General features: G+C 37.8%; 1 protein-coding gene across 3 annotated transcripts in view; it reads left to right on the top strand.

The window, feature by feature from the left end:
• Window positions 1-19974, top strand: part of VPS41 (VPS41 subunit of HOPS complex) — a 170901-nt gene that overhangs the window by 148110 nt on the left and 2817 nt on the right. For all 3 annotated transcript variants that reach the window (XM_061585727.1, XM_061585725.1, XM_061585726.1), the window contains exons 24-28: window positions 325-465; window positions 1509-1645; window positions 9323-9422; window positions 10491-10535; window positions 11956-12035. In XM_061585727.1, the coding sequence (XP_061441711.1) occupies window positions 325-465; window positions 1509-1645; window positions 9323-9422; window positions 10491-10535; window positions 11956-12035 (503 nt within the window). The remainder of the gene's footprint in view (window positions 1-324; window positions 466-1508; window positions 1646-9322; window positions 9423-10490; window positions 10536-11955; window positions 12036-19974) is intronic.

Genomic DNA, 19974 nt, shown 5'->3' on the forward strand with positions numbered 1-19974 from the left:
AGGATCAAACCATTGGCAGACAGTACTTTACACTTAATTCATCCTGCATCTCTGTACAACATCCAAAATGTAACTCGCTTCAGCAAACAACTATTAGTATGTACACAGAACCCTTTGATTTCAATGGGAGTATGTTCCTTTAATTTAAACATCTACTAATTTGTATTGTTAAAATATTAGACATGAGAAAAAAGTTTTAGACAATGTAACAGTGGATACAGCTTTTTTCTTAAGTCTGGTGCTAATTATTATATTATGTTATTGTAGCTAATTATTATTTGTGGGCTGTTCTTTTGCAATTTCTGATCTCCTTTATCTTTCTAGGCAGAATGGGCAATAGCCGAAGTGCTCTGAAGATGATCATGGAGGAATTATATGATGTAGATAAGGCTATTGAATTTGCTAAGGAGCAAGATGATGCAGAACTCTGGGAAGACCTCATCTTGTATTCCATTGACAAGCCACGTAAGCAAAGTAGCCTTTGCTCAGTTTATTTACTCTGTGCGTGCGTGTGTGAGTGTGTGTGTGTGTGTGAGAGAGAGAGATTTTAATTAAGTGTGAGGAGGTGGAGGAATACAATTTATCCCTCTATAGTATGAAAACAATGTAGTCAGATTGATTTGTGAGTAATGCCAGCTTGCATAGTGCAAAAGGCTAAATTGCAATCATTTTAGAATACTACAGTGTACTGAGGGAAAAACATTCTCTCATACTGTAGCATCTGGCTCTGATAAACGTAAGTGATGACATTATTCCACAGCTGCTGGGACATGTGCTGTCCAGCAACAACAACAACAACAAAAGTTTGGGAAACACTGATGTAGAGGAAAGAGGATACTTAATAACAAAGGGAGGCTAGGGAAAGCAGCACATTAGTCCTAGGGACAGGAGAGGAAGATATATGCTGTAGGAAAGAGGCCATGGCAAATCTGGGAAGCTTGAGGCCTGGAAATCTGAATGGAAGGTGTGCTGAAAAAAGGGAATCCAAAAGAAATATGCAGATCAAGCAGCAAGTACAAAGCAGGGACCTGTATGAACTTATAGATGTAGGATGGTAAGGCCTGATGGAAAGGGAACAACAAAATTGTCAACATCATTGTTTGTCACATTAAAGATAATATGTGAGTAAAATGAGGGCATGTTACTGATCCTTGTAGAACCAAGCAATAGTTCCGTAAAATATCCAAAATCTATCACAACACATCCTGTTAAACTGTTTGAAAGGTCTATAAGAAATTTCAAGATTGCAGGAGAACACTGAAAACTCACATTATCATATGATGTATAACCTTTCTTTAGTATGCATAGCTTCATAAAATCTACATTTGAAAAGTAGGCCTTTTGTCAAGGAGATTTCTTCCACTTTAGATGTGTCAGCACATTATCTTATTTTAGTTTTTAGAGAGCAATATGTGCAGTTAAGAGACTAAGACTGTCTCAAAAATCAGTTCAACATTACATTCAGGTTTTGAGTTACACACTTACACACCCCGTTTGTGTTTCTACAGCTTTTATTACCGGCTTGTTAAATAATATTGGGACCCACGTTGACCCCATCCTCCTGATCCACCGCATTAAGGAAGGCATGGAGATTCCAAACCTGAGAGATTCATTGGTAAAAATTCTCCAGGATTATAATCTACAGGTAATTTTCTTTCTGCTTTTCAGTCTTGCTTTGTCTATTCTTTTTATTTCACCATCAGGCGTGAAGAATAGAAAGAAATCAGCAACAGTTAAAAGAATAATCATGCCATGATGGCTCCTTGTGCTGTAATGCTTCATATTGCCACAAGAGAGATAAGGAAGAATTATTATCATGTTTTGGTATTGCTGCTGCCATTACCACTTTTGTGACATAACCATTCTCATAGCATGACCTCACAAAATCTTTTTATGGCAGGTCATTCCTGTTTCCATTGTAGAAATAAAGAACTGTGGCTGAAGTAGTGACTTCATGAAACTCAGATGCACTGAGTTCAAGGCAGCGATACTATTTCAGCCTAAGTCAAAGGTCAGCACACCACTGAAGTGTATTACATCTCTTTTCAACCACTTGACAGCAGGATTGGAACTGATTTTGTGCAGCTGTTACTTCCTTGTGAGGAAAGCAACTAAATAATAATAATAACTGATTGCAACACAAGTGGATTGTGTCTGTCTATTCCCCAGCCCCCAGCCCATGTTTGAACATGGCACTGATGGATCTTGGCAGTGTCCCTCCTGCTTCAGAGTCTGTAATTGCAGGTCATTGGGGGATTTCCTACCTCACCACAGTCCTACTGAAATTTGCTGGTTTGTTAGTTTTATTTAGAATACTTATCCCACTTTATAACCCCAAGAGGCTCTCAAAGTGGCTTACAAAGGATTTGCACAATGCAGTCACATTCAAAGACTGGCACATATCTTCAGAAATAACATGGTGCCAGGGCAGCGGTTTTTTGCCCTCGTGCTTAGTCTTCCCTCCTGTCCTCAGGCAGCAGGCCTCCTGAGATTTCAGAGGTGAGTGAGGCTGAACAACTGTAACTCATTCAGTCCATGATGGAGGCAAGTCTCCCCTTATGGTTCACCTTAATTTCCTTAGTTTCCAAAGAGTTGTCAAAGTGCATGAGAGGGGTGTATCTTGGCTGTATCAAATCAAAGCATCTGTTCTCACCGAAGCATGGTTGCATACCAGATTTTTCCATTTCCTTGGGGGGGGGCTGCTTCACGCATTGTGCAGCAGCAAATGCATTACAACATGTATAGGACACTTCTGTATACCACGTCAGACTTTCTGTCTATCTAGCCCAGTGTTGCCTACACAGACTGGCAGCAACTTTCCAGAATCTCTGGCTACCACCTGATTGTTTTTAACTGGAGATGCCAGGGATTGAACCTGGGATCCTCTGTGCGGTGGGGAGCCAAGGCCAATTATGGTATTACACCTGTATCTATATCATACATACAGTAGGGCCCTGCATTACAGCATTCCGCATTTCGACGTTCCGCTGATGCGGCGGCTTTCAAGCAGGGGAAATTCCCCATTTTAAAGCCGATTTTGCCGTTTTGCAATGTTTTTGCGTCATTTTTTTGCGACACGGCCCATTATAGTCTATGGGGCCCCGCTTTATGGCGGGGGCCTGATCCCTAACCTGCCGTATTAACGGAGCCCTACTGTACACTTGTAAGCTTGTGTTTATCATATGCATGTGCGGCATTTTTACATATGTGTAATTGTAAAAATATAAGGTGGAAAATTGTAATATTAATGTCATTCCTTCATAGTTTCTGTCATTGTCACTAACCTTTGCTCGTTTCCACCTCTTAGAATGGTGCTTTTTCAGCCTATGGAGTTTATGCGAAAGCCATTTGTAACTATTGTTCATAAGATGTTTTTATTATTTGAAGTTGGTTTTACAAATGATTCTTCCTCAGCTCTTTATTTCTCATCCCTGTGTTAATACTCTCAAGCAACCTAATAGGATGTTCCCATCTGCCAATTACCGTGAACTCTGCTCTTTAACCTCCATTCCATTTTTGGGAGGCCTGCTTTGCATATGCATGGTTGCTTTTTGAAAATGCAACTGTATAGAGTCTATTCATTTAAAGTAGCAGCCCCTAATAATGGGTCTTGTTGTATGGTGGTTTGCAGTCATGTGAAACTTGTGGGGTGGTGGAGGAAGTGGGGAACCAATTCCAGAAATGGCTTGCTACACAGAGTAGCATCCACATCGTTGCCTCTTAAGTGACTTTGATACTACCAACTGCTTGTGTAAATCAGGCCTTGATTACCATGCATCACTTAATTGTGAACACATTCCCACATTCTACGTTCCCACTGCCTAGCTCCATTTCATACCACCCTTCCATTTTGTGCCATCCTTTACTTTTCAGAGGCAGCTGTTGCAAGGATGCACGAAGGATGGGAAGTTCCTTTGCACAGCTAAAAGTCCTTGCATTAGTAGATCTGTTTAGTTGGACACCGCCCATGGTCCCCAAGTGTTCGTGCATTTCTGTTACTACAGAATCCATGCCATCCCCTTTATGGCTGGGGATAAACGTCTAAGCAATCCTTGCAGGTGTCCAGCAGTGATCAGTATCTGCTCTGTGCATTGGTATCCTCCCACCTATCTCATCCAAAAGATGCCCGGGAGGGATCAATGCACAGATGATTAAAGTAATTCCAAATCATACAATGTGGCCCTCATGATATTGTTACCCAGATTTGTTTTGCTTTAAGCGCTGTGCCTCAGGGGTTTGCCACTGTGTTCAAAGAAGTAGTATGAAGATCACTAAATTTCATAATGCCATTGTCATCATTGGTGGGATGATTTAAGCCTACCTAATAATGATGGCAATACTGTGAGATGAAGGTGTTCCAATATTCATGGCAGGGAAAGACAGAGTTGTCTGTCTGGAATTAAATAGAAAGTAAGTTAAAGCTGCATTCTAAAAGTGTTTGTAGTTTATATCTCGCTCTTCAATGAGATGAATATTAAATCATAAATAAAGTAGACTAGTGACAGCTGCAGTTTAATTTATATAGCCATAAAATTGTGCATTCTCTTAAAGTGGAGCCACTCATGCATCAAAAGTGACACATGCCTGGGAGCAGCGTTTAGCTAGCAGAGAATAAATTGCTGTTCCACTGGCAGTGTTTTCTTATTATAATTAAATCACAATTGGAACTCTGACAAGCCTGCCAGAATGAGCAAGATTACATTGAAATTTCGGCAATAAAACAGTAATTTCCTAATTTTGACTCCTGACATATATATATTTGAAGTATCCTGTATTTTCAGCAGTCGTGCTTTGCAAAGCTTATGGACAAAATCAATATTTTGCTTTCACATATAGATTAAAAAAATATGACCATTTACCCAGGATCAGTTGTAGGATTTTTCAATACTGGGTAAACTAAGTTTTGCATCTCTCTCTACCCTGGCTCTGCTGCCTAAGTCAGCCAGGGCTATCAACATAGACTCCAGTTGCTCCCTTCTGCTCTGGCTTTTGCTCACCTGCCTGCCTATTCCTACCCTTGCTGTTGCTGAATTTCAAGCTGGCAGTTTTGCTAACTTGAGGATGCAGGAAGCATGTGTTCACTATCTTGTAGTTGCCACCCAGTCAGTATGCTTATCCCCTCCCCCACTGCTGCCACCAACCGTCACCACTTCTTGACTATCATGAACTTTCCTATCAGAGCAGACCTTTGGGGGAAGCAACAGCAATGAGCAGTTTAGCATCCCTTCAGGGTCAGTATCAGGGTGACTATTCCACTTACCTTAGAGACAACCTTATCTTTATCTTTAGTTTACTGTTCACGGCATTTTCTGTATCCCGATTATCTCTCTTTTTTCTTTTTTTAATAATAATATTTGATTCCAGTCAACAAGCTTCAGTTAAAATCACAAATGTTTGGGTTAAAGTTCTATTTTATTGTTTTAAAAATACTCTCACAGCAGTTGTGGGGAAAGTGCCACTTACTGTTATAAGTCTATTTTTCTTAGCTTTAGCTGTCAAGTCTTACATGTCATTGAACTGACCCAGGATTAAAAAAGAAGAAAACCCCTAGATAAAGAAGAAAAAGCAATCCGAAGGGAATCCCCCCGCCCCAAGAAGAACTCCTAACTCACCAAAAGCTGAACACATATTTTATACTGACCAGCAAACTAGATCAGGAGGTTGGAATTATCCAATAAATTTACATTAATTTTAATAATTATGGGTGGACCTGCCATCATACATAGTCCAATCATAGACTATGACTTATCATAATCCATCAGGAAGGGAGACAAAGAAGAACATCTGAGACCCCTGAAGTCATGGTTTTCCAAGCCGTGTGCTTTGGCATATTTTCATCTTATCTCACACACACGTTATTTCACTTAAATATTGTTTTGTCTATCAGGCAGCTCTGTATCAGCGTCCTCTCAGAAGCTCTTCTTCTGTGGGAGCAAAAAGTGACAATGCTTTGCAGATACCCAAGCAGCTTTCAAACCAAAAGTGACACACACAGCATGAAAGTGTCATCCGTCTTGGTTCATCATGGCTTCACTATTGCACTAGTCTGTGCATCCACTTTTAACCTGCCTGCCATACGTAGACCATATACAGGCCATATACAGAGCCAGCATTTACCATATTAACAGGATACACTAGGGATGTTTTGCCCAGGGGTCCTGGAAACCTGGCTGTAGCCTTGAATGCAACTGACATTGATCAGTGGTGGAAAAAGAAAGTGTGAGGAGCTAGGGCATGGGTCTTTACACAACATTTCATTCTTAAACTTGCTTAAGTAATGCCCTCATGCCTAATTCAGTGCTGTAGCGCACAGTTGGCAGGGGCATTTTCTCTCTCTGATGCTTCCATGGGGAGCCAACTGTATCAACTGAATGAGTCATATGTTCTGTTTGAAAATTGCTTTGTAAAAGTTGGCCAAGTGACCACTAGGGGGCAGGTTATAACTTGCTTAGCATAGAACACCTGTGGCTGATGGCAATATTAGTTCAGCGGAGTAGATTTTTTTGGATGAGAAGTGCTGTCATGGTTTCTTTGTGAGATCCTGATTCATCTAGGGCCTTTTCTGTAGTGGCCCCCGAACTGTGGAACAGCCTCCCCGAAGAAGTACGCCTGGCGCCTACGCTTCTATCTTTTCGGCGCCAGGTTAAGACCTGGCTATGCTCCCAGGCATTTTAAGCGTTAATGTTATAATTTAAATTTTTTATTTTTTTCTTTAGTTGCTGCTTGTGTTTATTGTTTGTTGTCTGATTTTATTGTTGATATTTTGTATTTTAACCTTTTTGTACACCGCCCAGAGAGCCACTCGCTATGGGCAGTCTATAAATGAAACAAATAAATAAAATAAATAAATTTAGCTCATTCTGATGGTTTGTATCTTTTGGGAACTGATGAAGTAAAGCATTTGCTACTTGGCTTCCAGGGAATAGCAACCAGTAAAATATCTCTGCTGTGCTCATCCTTTGGCCCTTGTGCACTCAGCAGTGGGTACATTCCACGTCCTATTGAAGTCAAGTCCAAAACTGCAGTTGTTCTTAATAGATGTGGATTTCACAGATTATCATGAATGGTACTCTCAGTCATTTCAAGGGAATGCAGTGGGAAATAAGAGAGGAAGCATCCACATAAACAATCTAGAGTTAGGACTGAGTAGTGAGGTGGCCACATTTGCTGATGATAATAATTGTTCATGTTAAAACAAAAAGGGATTGCGAAGAGCTCCAAAAAGACCTCTTGAAACTAAGTGAATGGGAAGTGAAATGCAAATGCAATTCAATGTCAACAAGTGATGCGCATGGGGGCAAAAAGTCTTAATTTCACATATACAGTCCTGGGGTCTGAACTGGCAGTGACTACAGGAATGAGAACCCTAGGAGTTGTAGAGGACATCTCGATGAAGATGTCAACTCGGTATACAGCAGCTGAGAAATAGGTGAATTCCAGTCTAGGGATTCATTAGAAAAGGAACTGAAAATAAAACTAAATATAAAAAAGACTTCATGTTGCTGTGCTTATATTCTCCATTGTTCATTCATTTCAAATTCATTCACATCCCCAGTCTTTTATGCTGCAAGTGATAATCGTTATTTTTGTTAATGTCAAGAGTGCAGAATTATTGCTCTTAAATATTGTGATCACACGTGAACATTTACCATGAAACTAGACATCAAGACTATTTTAAGGAAATTATTCTAGCCAATAATGTTGAAGTAGTTGTCATAAGAGCATAAGAAGAGGCTGCTGGATCAGGCAAGTGACCCATCTAGTCCAGCATCCTTTCCTCACAATGGCCAGTGGCCCATAGGAGACCTGCAAGCAGGCCCTGCATGCAAAGAGCACTCAACCCTCCTGTTAGGAAGTTTTTTATGATGTCCAGTCGAAATCTGGCTTCCTGCAACTTGAGCCCATTATTCCGTGTCCTGCACTCTGGGATGATCGATAAGAGATCCTTGCCCTCCTCTGTGTGACAACCTTTCATGTACTTGAAGAGTGCTATCATATCTCCCCTCAGTCTTCTCTTCTCCAAGCTAAACATGCCCAGTTCTTTCAGTCTCTCCTCATAGGGCTTTGTTTCCAGTCCCCTGATCATCCTTGTTGCCCTCCTCTGAACCTGTTCCAGTTTGTCTCCATCCTTCTTGAAGTGCAGAGACCAGAACTGGACGCAGCACTCAAGATGAGGCCTAACCAGTGCTGAATAGAGGGGAACTAATACTTCATGCGATTTAGAAACTATACTTCTGTTAATGCAGCGTAATATAGCATTTGCCTTTTTTGCAGCCACATCACACTGTTGGCTCATATTCAGCTCGTGATCAACGACAATTCCAAGATCCTTCTCATATGTCATATTGCTGAGCCATGTATCCCCCATCTTATAACTGGATTTGGTTTCTTTTTCCTAAGTGTAGAACTTTGCATTTATCCCTGTTGAATTTCATTCTGTTGTTTTCAGCCCAATGCTCCAGCCTATCAAGGTCCCTTTGAATTTTGTTTCTGTCTTCCATCGTATTAGCTGTGTCCCCCAATTCTGTATCATCCACAAATTTGATAAGCATGCTCTGTACCTCCTCATCCAAGTTGTTAATAAAAATATTGAAGAGCACTGGGCCCAAGACTGAGCCCTGTGGTACTCCACTCATTACTTCCGTCCAGTTTAAGAAGGAACCATTGATAAGCACTCTTTGCGTACCATTCTGGAGCCAACTGTGGATCCACCTGATAGTTGTCCCATCCAGCCCACATTTAGCTAGCTTGCTAATCAGAATATCATGAGGCACTTTGTCAAAAGCTTTGCTGAAGTCGAGATAAATATGTCCACAGCATTCCCACAGTCAACAAGGGAGGTTACTCGGTCAAAAAATGAGATAAGATTGGTTTGGCAGGATTTGTTCTTCATAAATCCATGTTGGCTCCTAGTAATCACTGCATTGTGTTCAAGGTGCTTACAGAGTGACTGTTTTATAATCTGCTCTAGTTTTTCCAGGGATTGATGTTAGGCTGACTGGTCTGTAGTTCCCGGGTTCCTCCTTTTTGCCGTTTTTGAACATAGGGACAACATTAGCTCTCCTCCAGTCATCCGGCACTTCACCAGTCCTCCATGATTTCACAAAGATAATAGACAGCGGTTCTGAGAGTACTTCAGCCAGTCCCTTCAATACTCTAGGATGCAGGTTATCGAACTTACTTATCAGTAAGTTTCCTTTACTGATAAGGGAATAGAGTTTGGTGGGGAAAATAGTGTAAAATATGTAATTTCATCACGTATAACTGAGGAATGAAAACTAGTTGAAACTTTGTCATAGTGTTGCGTTAATTTGTGTCTTAGATTTTGCTCCGAGAGGGGTGCAAGAAGATCCTTGTTGCTGACTCGCTTTCCTTATTGAAAAAGATGCATCGAACACAAATGAGAGGAGTCCTTGTGGATGGTATGTTCAGTGCATCTGTGGAAATTACTGAAACATAATGGTTTCCATTGTAAACCTTTCCATACCCATTAAATGACTCTTCAGATTACGTCAGTTTCTTCATTTTATTGAAATACACTTAAATTGTAGACTCTAGTATGTGATTCTTAAATCTTCATTGGATTTTGAACTTGGTTGAGGGGGAGATTGAGGGAAAGGTAAGTCTTATTTGTGAAAGACCATAAATACCTGTTCAGATGTTTTCTTGAATTATTTAGCCTGCAGAATAGCTAGTAGGCATTTTAAAGGTATCAAGTTCTTATCCTCATGGAACAACAGTTAATGGGCTTTGATGTCAAGAGCTATGTCTCAGTATTAAAGACTACCTATCCATTGAGGTGGTTCACATGTAACGCTAAGCCAAACTGTGGCTTAATGTGAATGTGCTGATTGCTTAAGAGGATATTGTGGCTATTTTTCTCCTCGCTCAAGTTCAACTAAGCCAAACCATAACTTAGCTCACAGCAGCAGGAGGACCAGGGGAGGAGTACCACTGCTGCAATCTGTTCTCTGTAAATCCTTACATATTGTCACTAAGCTATTGTGTGGGTTAGTGTTGCATACGAACCAGCTATTTTGAGCGCTACTAAGACAAATGGAAAAATATCATCTCAATTGCGTGGGGAACTTTTTCTGGCCAGTGGGCTAGATCATTATGTCCCCACTCCTTGGTGGACCAAACTTGAGAGGTGAACAGGGCCGCCCGCCCGCCCACCTGTCAGTTTTTTGATATAGTGAAACTTCTAATTTCAGAGGTTTAAAGGAGTCTCGTGAAGCAGCTTCCAAAGGGCTTTGCAAGTTCCTCTATGCAGCTCCTTTCAACTTCCAGTTTTGGAAGTTTAAAGGAGCAGAGCAAAGCGGCTTGCAAACGCAACTTGCAAACGGCTTGAATGACATAGGAGGTAGGGTGGCTGTGTCTGTGGCTTTCCCAAAACAGTCTGGAGGGCCAATTGTGGCCCACAGGCCAGAGGTTCCTCACCCCTGATCTAAGCAATTTGTATTAAAATTAACTGATTATTTTTCTTACAGAGGAGAATATCTGTGAGACGTGCCTTTCACCTATACTCCCTACAGGTAGGATATTTTATGTCCGAGAAACCACACACAGCCAAAGAGCTGATTCCTTCAGAAAGCAGACCCCTATCTGTTATGGAGCTCTGAATGGGTGGGTTGTTGTGGTAGCTGATGACCAGCCCCTAGTGGCCTGTCTGCAAACCCAGCTGCTGTTCCATTCCCCTGTGTGCTACTTGAAATCACAATAACTGTGTGTGTGTGTGTGTGTGCACGTGCACACACATCAAAACACAATAAATTCTTTTGAAACCAATTAATTATTACAAGCATGTCAGTTTCAAATTAAAGTTGCCAATTCATAAAAGATAGCAGAACAATATTATAATGCAATAATATGATCTTTTTGCATTAGCAGTGGTGGTTATGTTAGATGTTTATTTTTTGCTGTTAATTTTTGATCTTGCTTCTGTAAGATGATAATGAAATATTGAAGGAAGAAGCTAAATTAGAGGCAAAATAAGTTTAACCTAAACTTTACCAATAGTGCTGGTGTTGCTGTACTCCAAGGGGCCACTGCAGCCATGTTTAAATATAATCAGGGATCCTGGGAGCAGAGGCATCTCACCAAGCTAGCTGGTTCACTGCTGGGTCTCTCCGCACTCTTCTCCAGGTAGATACTGGCACCACCAAAAAGGAAATGATAGGGAGTGGCAATAGTGTTACGTCCTCTTCCACAGCCACCCAGGTGTTCTAGTGATCCCTTTGGCTCTGTACATTTACCTTGGCATGTGCTACAATGTGCCATATACAGTGAGGTCACATTTAAGTCTTGTCTACATCTTCCTTCCCACCTTTCCTGGAAGGGATAAACTATCAGGAAGAAGAGGAATCAGCTTAGATATCCTTTGCTGGTAGACTTCTGATTCAGTCCAAGCATGGGACCTATTATGGGATGGGATCAAAGAATCGGAGGATTCTTTTACAAGACATGCTAATAACATCTTTTTAAATGTCTTTTAAAAAAAATTAATGCGGTACAACCATTTAAGTATGTTGAGCAGAATGTTGTGGATATGATTAAAATTCAAACAACAGTCTCTAGAAATGCAGCTGTTTGAGCTGAATGACGTGGTAGATGCACTTGAAAAGCCAGTGTTGCACTTGGACTGAGGAGCCCTGGGTTCAAATCCCCACTTGGAGTGTAACTAGTCTGGTAGTCCAGCATTGCGTTTGCAAGAACATGAAAACATTAGAGCATTTTAACATGGTCAGTTTCATATGATGTTACCATAAAAAGGCAGCAAACAAAATCAGTTTGTCTATCTTGTGGGAGGAGCAAATATTTCAAAATGTCCTTGGATGCAGCTGTTTAATAAGGTGCTTTATACTGAGGTAACAGTATGTCTCTTGGTGCTTTTTATAGCCTTCAGCTCATGTATTTTGCTAATACATCATGTATTTTTCTCTCTTCCCTTGCCAGATGCATCTAAATCTTTCAGTGTAACAGTGTTTCACTGCAGGCATATGTTTCACAAAGAGTGTTTTCCTGAACCTAGCACAGTAAGTAACCAACTTAATCTCTGTGGATTATAGAAATTGCTGTAGTCAAAAACAAAAGGACAAATAAATTATATTTGCCATCTGCCTAGGAGGGCATGTGTTTATCAAGGATTTTAAAATATAGTTTAGTATATAGTAATTGTTCTTAGCTGGCTCTCAGTAGGTGTTTAAAACCAAAATATTGAGCTTGTCCAAAAAAACCTCTTCTGTCCCTTCACCTTCCAGGGCCACAGGTTTTAAAAACTGCTTCCATTAGCAAGAAACTGGTTTCCTCCCTAAATATTAAATGTAACTTTGATATTAAAGAGGAAGCATTCAACCTGAGTTTGACAAAAAATGAGCACTACTTCCTTTTTTATTATACATTTAAAAAGAAAGAATAAAAGTGCTCAATTAATATAGCTGAGGGTTTGCATAGTTAAGGATAGTAAGAGACACTCTAATAATAAACTTTTATGCCATGTGACAAAATACTTGGTGCACGTTTGAACATATGAGGTTTAGTTTGTAGTCCTATACACACACTTACCTGGGATTAAATCTGAATGAATTCAGATTTACTGCTGAGTAGACATTCATAGGATTGCACAGCTGACTATGAAACAGGAAAGACTAGTGGATCTCCCAGCAACCAATCGACAACTATTTCTTAATCAATACCTTTCTTGATTCATAACATCTGTCTTTTCTGTCTCTTCCACTATACTTTATTGAAGCAAGGTGGTAGTCACCTTGTGAACCGAGGTGAAATTCGCTTTGTGGTTTAACTTTGTAATGGTTGTATTTAGACATGATGCTAAATCATAGCCTATTCTCTCTTCAAGCACAATTCCATGTTCCCTTCCTCCTCCAGAATAGCTGCTGTGCAGCGTGCTGTGTTGTAACAACGTGACATACTATGAATAACCTTAACAACAATTTACATGAAACAAAACAACTTCAAACCATAGTTTACTTTTTTTTTAATATTTTTATTCAAATTTTTCAAAAGACAAACAAAACAAAGTCAAACCACAAAAACATAACAATACAACAAAAGAAAAAAAAATAAAATAGTTGACTTCCGATTTGTCGCAGATCAGCTATAAGTATATAATATATATCAAACCTGTCCCTTAATATATACATACAGGATCACTTTTCTCCATAGGCTATCTTAGTTAATCGTCAAATCCCAATATCATCATTTTATTTTGATCTTTCAACAAAAAGTCTAAGAGAGGCTTCCATTCCTTAAGAAATGTGTCTGTCGATTTTTCTCTAAGTAAACATGTCAATTTATCCATCTCTACTAAGTCCATTAATTTCAATAGCCAGTCTTCCGTTGTTGGTGTTGATTCCATTTTCCACTTTTGTGCATATAATAATCTTCCTGCTGTAATCATATATAATATTATTCTTCCATATTTCTTTTCTATTTGTTTATCCATAAAACCCAATAAAAAAAAATTCTGGTTTTGACTGAATATTTATCTTTAGAATTTTTTGCATCATCCTACCTATCTGTGCCAAAATGATTTTGCCTTTTTACACAGCCACCACATATGATAAAATGATCCTTCTTGTTGTTTACATTTCCAACAAACATTAGAAACATTACTATACATTTTTGACAACTTTTCTGGAGTCATGTACCAACGGTACATCATTTTATAGAATTTTTCTTTAAGATTATAGCATAATGTAAATCTCAAGCCTTTTTTCCACATATTTTCTCATAGATCCATTTGTATGTTATAACCAAAAATTTTTGCCCACTTTACCATACACTCTTTTACTTGTTCTTCTTCCATATCCATTTTCAGCAAGAGTTTATACATTTTCGCAATTGTATTTTCATCATTTGTACACAAACCTATTTCAAAATCAGATTTACTTATTTCAAACCCATACATTTTCTTGTCCATTTTATATCTTTCTAACAATTGTAAATAGGCAAACCATTGAGAACTATATCCTTCCTTTATCAGTTGTTCTCTCTCTTTCATTATATATTCTCCATGTACATTTTCTAATAGTTCTTGATAAGTTAACCATTTCTCTTTTCCAGCCATTTCTCTTCTGTAAAACGCTTCTTGACTTGAGACACATAATGGTATTTTCGAATAGAACCTTGGTTTATATCTATTCCATATTTTCAACAGAGGACGTCTTATAAAATGATTATTAAAGTCTACATTTACTTTTACTTTGTCATACCATAGATATCCATGCCATCCCCACTTCAGGTTATGGCCCTCCAAATCCAATAGTCTTTTATTCCTCAATAAAATCCATTCCTTTATCCAGACTAAACAGCAGGCAGCAAAATAAAGTCTCAGATTTGGTAATCCCAGTCCTCCTCTTTCTTTGGCGTCTTGTAGTAATTTAAATTTAACTCTTGGTTTTTTTCCTTGCCATACAAATTTAGAGATATCTTTTTGCCATTGTTTAAAAGGTAAATCAGAGGATATTACAGGTATTGTTTGAAACAAAAACATCATTCTCGGTAATACATTCATTTTTATCACAGATATTCTACCCATTAATGACAATTGTAGTTTATCCCATTTTAGCAGATCTTTCTTAATCTCTGTCCATAATTTTTCATAATTATTATGAAACAACTTTGAATTTTTATTTGTCATAATAATACCTAAATATTTCAACTTTTTCTCTATTGTAAAATCTGTCTTGTCCGTTAACTCTTTCTGTTCCCTTAAAGTTAAATTTTTCACCAACATCTTTGTTTTTTGATTGTTGATCTTAAATCCTGCTAACGGTCCAAATTCTTTTAATTTGTCCATCAATACATTAATTCCTTCCAAAGGGTTTTCTAATACAATTATCAAATCATCAGCAAATGCTCTCAGTTTGTATTCTTCTTTTTTTATCTTTAATCCCGAAATCCTTTTATCTTGCCTTATATCTCTAAGCAGCACTTCTAAGACCAGAATAAATAGAAGAGGAGATAATGGACATCCCTGTCTTGTACCCTTTTGTATTTCACATGAATCCGTTAAATCTCCATTAACAATTATCTGAGCCTTCTGAGATGTATAAATCGATCTAATCCATTTTATAAAATTGTCTCCAAAATCCATTTGCTCCAAAACCTGAAACATAAATTTCCAATTCAAATTATCAAATGCTTTCTCAGCATCTAAGAAAATCAAAGCTGCTTGTTTATCATTTCATTGTTCTAATTACGTTGTCACGTAATTGTCTTTTAGGTAAAAACCCCGATTGATCTTCCTGGATAAATTGTTTTCATTCTTTCTGCCAAAATCATTGTAAAAAATTTATAGTCATTATTCAATAGAGATATCGGCCGATAATTTTTTGTTTTAGTTAAATCTTGCTCCTCTTTAGGTATTAATGTTATGTTAGCACTTCCCGGAAGTGAGTGCCCAGCTGGTGGTTGTCTGTGAGAGATCTCTGCCTCAGAGGAAGCTATTTTCAGTTTAAAAGCCAGCCAAGAGGAAACTTTGACTGGCTTAAATGTTCTCCAAGGTAAAGGTGAACCGATCAGATTTTCCACAGGACTTCGTTGAGCTGTCGGCGGCTGGAATTGATCAGGAATTCCCTGAGATAAGAAGGCATACCGATCGGCTGAAGACGGGGTCAGGACTTCCAACAAGCTGTACTGAAAAAAAGCGAGGCTTTTTTCTTCTTCTTAAAAACGTTCTTAACCAGCGAGCCTCCTTCTGTCTAAATCTTATCATTTGGCTTAAATTACTACAGTAAAAGGGATTTGTTTACGAATCAGCAATTGAGAAATCTGGGTGTGTCATACTTTTTCTCTGTTAAATATAATTAAGGAAGAAAGAAAATGTAAACAATTTTTTTTTTTTAACGACAAAAAGCTGGCCTGAATTTGGAGTTATAAAGTTTAAAAACGGATGAGAGGCAATTATTATTTGATGGAAATATATTTTGGACTATTTTTCTCCTTGGATTATTTCTTTTTGGACGAATCTGCTGTTCGTATATGTTACTAATTGCTTGGTGTTGTGAACCAGAATTGTTTTGCATTCCTGGACGTAGATAAGAACTGTGCTGGCCGGACTATAATAACAGGCCTGGAATATTAACTCTTTTGTTGGTGGAGGAAAAAAAAAAGAAATAGACTGCCTCTAGGTTTTGGAACAGCGGTTAATATCAGAAATTAAAGGCTTCTTTTGAGAATGACAACTAGAAAAGCAGCTAAGGCTCAGGAGCGAAGAGGTTCAATTGATCCACAGGAAGGGGTTATACCCCCAGATATGTTTCAAAAAATAATGGAAGGGATTAGTGATCTAAAACAAGAAATGAAAACTGAATTGAAAGATATAAAAGACCAAATTAAAACACAAGTGGATGAGATTAAAGGGACAATTGGGCAAATAATGGAGGATGCAAAAAATACTAAAGGTACAAATCTTGGAGAATAGAACAGATATATTAAATCTGGAATTAGAAAAAAATTTGGACTACATGGCTGTGATTGAAATGAGAAATAAAGAACATTGTTTGAGATTCCGTGCAATCCCTGAGGAAACAGGTGAAGATATCAGAGATAAAATTGTTAATGCCTTAGTAAAATTTTTGGATTTGAATGAAGATCGGATGAAATTTGAAATAGATAAAGTTTATAGAATTAATTCCAGATATGCAACAATGAAAAAAATTCCAAGAGATGTGCTTGTTCACTTTATAAAAAAGACGACCAGAGATATGGTATTACAACAACACTTCAACAATACCTTTAAAATTGATGGTAAGGAAATACTGCTGATGAAAGAAATTCCTATTAGATTTTTACATAAGAGAAAAGAATATGCTTTCTTTACAGAAAAACTTAAGCAATGCAAAATTCAATTTAGATGGGATGTTCCAGAAGGAGTGATTTTTACATTCAGACAACAGAAATATCGATTGAATACTGTTCAAAAAGCAAGGGATTTCTTGAGAAAAGCTTCAAAAGACATGGAAGAAGATAAACTTAAAGATATGGATATAATTCCTGGGAAACAAAGTCAACAGGAACATGCAGAGGAGGCGAAGGAAGATGATGGATTAAAGGGAGCATCAGGTACATTTTAAAATACACGCTTAAAGATGGATTACAAATATCTAACTTGGAATATAAATGGAGCCAACACAGCGCAGAAGAGAAAGAAAGTGTTTCATTATTTGAAAAAATTAAAATTGGATATAATTTGTTTACAAGAAACTCATATTAAGAAGAAAGATTCCAAATATTTGATTTGTAAAAATTTGGGTGAAGAATTTATTTCGGCTGGATTAAAAATGGAGTTGTTCTTTACATTAACCCACAATTGCTTCCTAAATTGATATTACTGGATGATAGTGGTAGATTTGTGGGGGTTGAAATTACTTTACAGAGCATAAAGATTTTGATAGTGAGTATTTATGCCCCCAATGAAGATAAAACAAGGTTTTACACAGGACTTATGGAAAAATTGTCAGAGTTTTCATATGATCATTGGTGTGTCATGGGTGATTGGAATGGGGTAATCTCACCAAAAATTGATAGACTTTCTGAAAAAAATATTAAAGAGACACAGGGTAAATTACCGAAGATTTGCTTTGAATTGATGGAAAATTTAGAATTGGTGGATACATGGAGATATATAAATGATAACGCAAAGGAATTTACTTATTTTTCAGAAAGACATAAAACATTTTCGAGGATTGATATGATTTGGATGTCTAAAAATGTAGTGAAAGATATTTTTAAAATGGATATATTACCAAAAACTTTTTCGGACCACAATCCTGTGATATTAACTTTCAAAAAAAAAAAATCTTGGATTTAGATGGAGACTAAATGAATCTTTATTACAGAATGACAAAGTAGTACAAGAATGTAAGAAGAAATTAAAAGAGTTTTTTGAACATAATTTACATAAAGGAACAAATGAAAATATTGTTTGGGATACAAGTAAGGCATTTATGAGGGGATATTTTATTAAATGTAATTCTGAATTAAAAAAAAAGAAACAACAGAAAATGCAATTAATTTTGGAAGAAATAAAACAAAAAGAGGAAGAATTGAAAAAGAATCCAACTAAAGTTTCTATTGTAAATCAAATTAAAATGTTACAGAATCAAGTATCAATGCTGACAGTTAGAGAAATTGAAAGGAAACTAAATTTTGCTAAACAAAGGACTTTTGAATTTGCAAATAAACCGGGGAAATGGTTAGCATATAAATTAAGAAAAGAACGTCAAAAAAAATTATTTTAAAGATACAAGAAGGAGATGAAATGCTGACAGATAATGTAAAAATCAAAAAGATTTTTCATCAATATTATTCAACATTGTACAAGTGTCAGGAAATCCCATCTGAAAAAATAGAAGAGTATATATCTAAACAGAATTTGCCTAAAATTACAGATTTTCAGAGACAAGCTATTAATGGCCCTATCACGTCAAGAGAGATATCTGAAGCTATAAACAAAATTAAATCAGGAAAGGCGCCAGGACCAGATGGGTTATCTGCAGTGTACTATAAATGTTTGGAGGAAGAACTCTTGCTACCTTTACAGTATACAATGAATTCTATTTTGCAAGAGGGAAAGATACCGGATAGTTGGAAAAATGCTAACATAACTTCAAACCATAGTTTACGAAGCTGACATGTTTCAAGAAACCATAATTAAGACTATCCCCCAGTTTAGGATGCAGATATAATACTAAGCTATGGTTAACTAAAATGCATAATCATCCATACTCCTCCTAACAGTTGCACTTAAAGGAGGCTTGTCTTCTTGTTTGTAGTCCATGGTTTATAATGACATCCAAATGCAGCCAATGGCCATGTTTGCTTGTTAAAATCTTGGCTTAATAAACTGAGATGTGCATTAGCATCATGCACCTGCACACAGCCCCCTTGCTTCTGCTTTGTTTGTCTCTTCCTGCAAGTGACAAAATAGCCAGGAAATCACAACCATATATTGGTTAACTACATCTAAACCAGGAAACTATGGTTAATGGTTTTCAAACAAGCCAGAATATGGAGCCATGATTTAAAGTTGGCTTCTAGATCCTGCCTTTGTTTGAAAGATATTAATCATAGCTCCTAGATAGGAAATAGCAAGAAATTATGGTGGCTTCCTGGCTTGTTTGCTTGCTTACACAAAAGGAGGAGTGAAGTAGGAGCAAAGAGGTTGCATGCAAGTATATGGAGCCTCAGCTTATTAAGATGAGATTGAGTGACTCTGCCTATCTATCTGTTGATTTATTTTTTAGGTATTAGGTAGCCTTTCAGGGCTATACAGCTCACATCTAGGGGTGTACTTGTCCAGGGACTTGGTGGGTCTTAGTCCCTTTACTTTTTTGGGAGCAGGGTCCCAGCAGGGTCCCTGTGTCTCCAGCATTCTATGAGTCAAGTGTGATATCCACTGAGAAAAGTCTTTTAACAAGCTTCCTTGTCCTGTCCTGTTGATTGGAGCCAATCAGAGTGAAAGGAGGTGAGTCATCCGCTGAGAAGACTCTTCTCAGTAGCTAACACTTCTTTCATGCTGATTGGCTCCTAGGAAAGTCTGTTGTTGTGGAAGAAGACATTAACAAATATGTCATTCTCAACGCAGCAGCAAAACAAAACAAACAAGGATGGGAGGGGGCGTGGCTGACTATCATGAAGGAACCCTGCACTTCTGAATTTGCCACTACACTGCTGCTCACATCATAAAGCAAAATGATGGAATGAAATTTCCCAATAACAATAACAATTTCATCTAAAAGCCAGCAATAAAATAGTGAAATATTAAAGAAGAAAATAGAATAGAACAGAATGTGTGAAACTTACCTAGGTTTTCCACAAGTCAGTAGTATCACAAGTCTATGTTTTAAGATATCTTTACTCAGAAAGTTAACTGCTGTCAGCTTCCTTTTATATGATCCATAGACCCATTGTACATATCTGTTAGCATGCAAAAAACCATGTGACTAC

Source organism: Rhineura floridana, chromosome 10 (genome assembly GCF_030035675.1).
Source record: "Rhineura floridana isolate rRhiFlo1 chromosome 10, rRhiFlo1.hap2, whole genome shotgun sequence".
Lineage (NCBI taxonomy): Eukaryota > Metazoa > Chordata > Lepidosauria > Squamata > Rhineuridae > Rhineura > Rhineura floridana.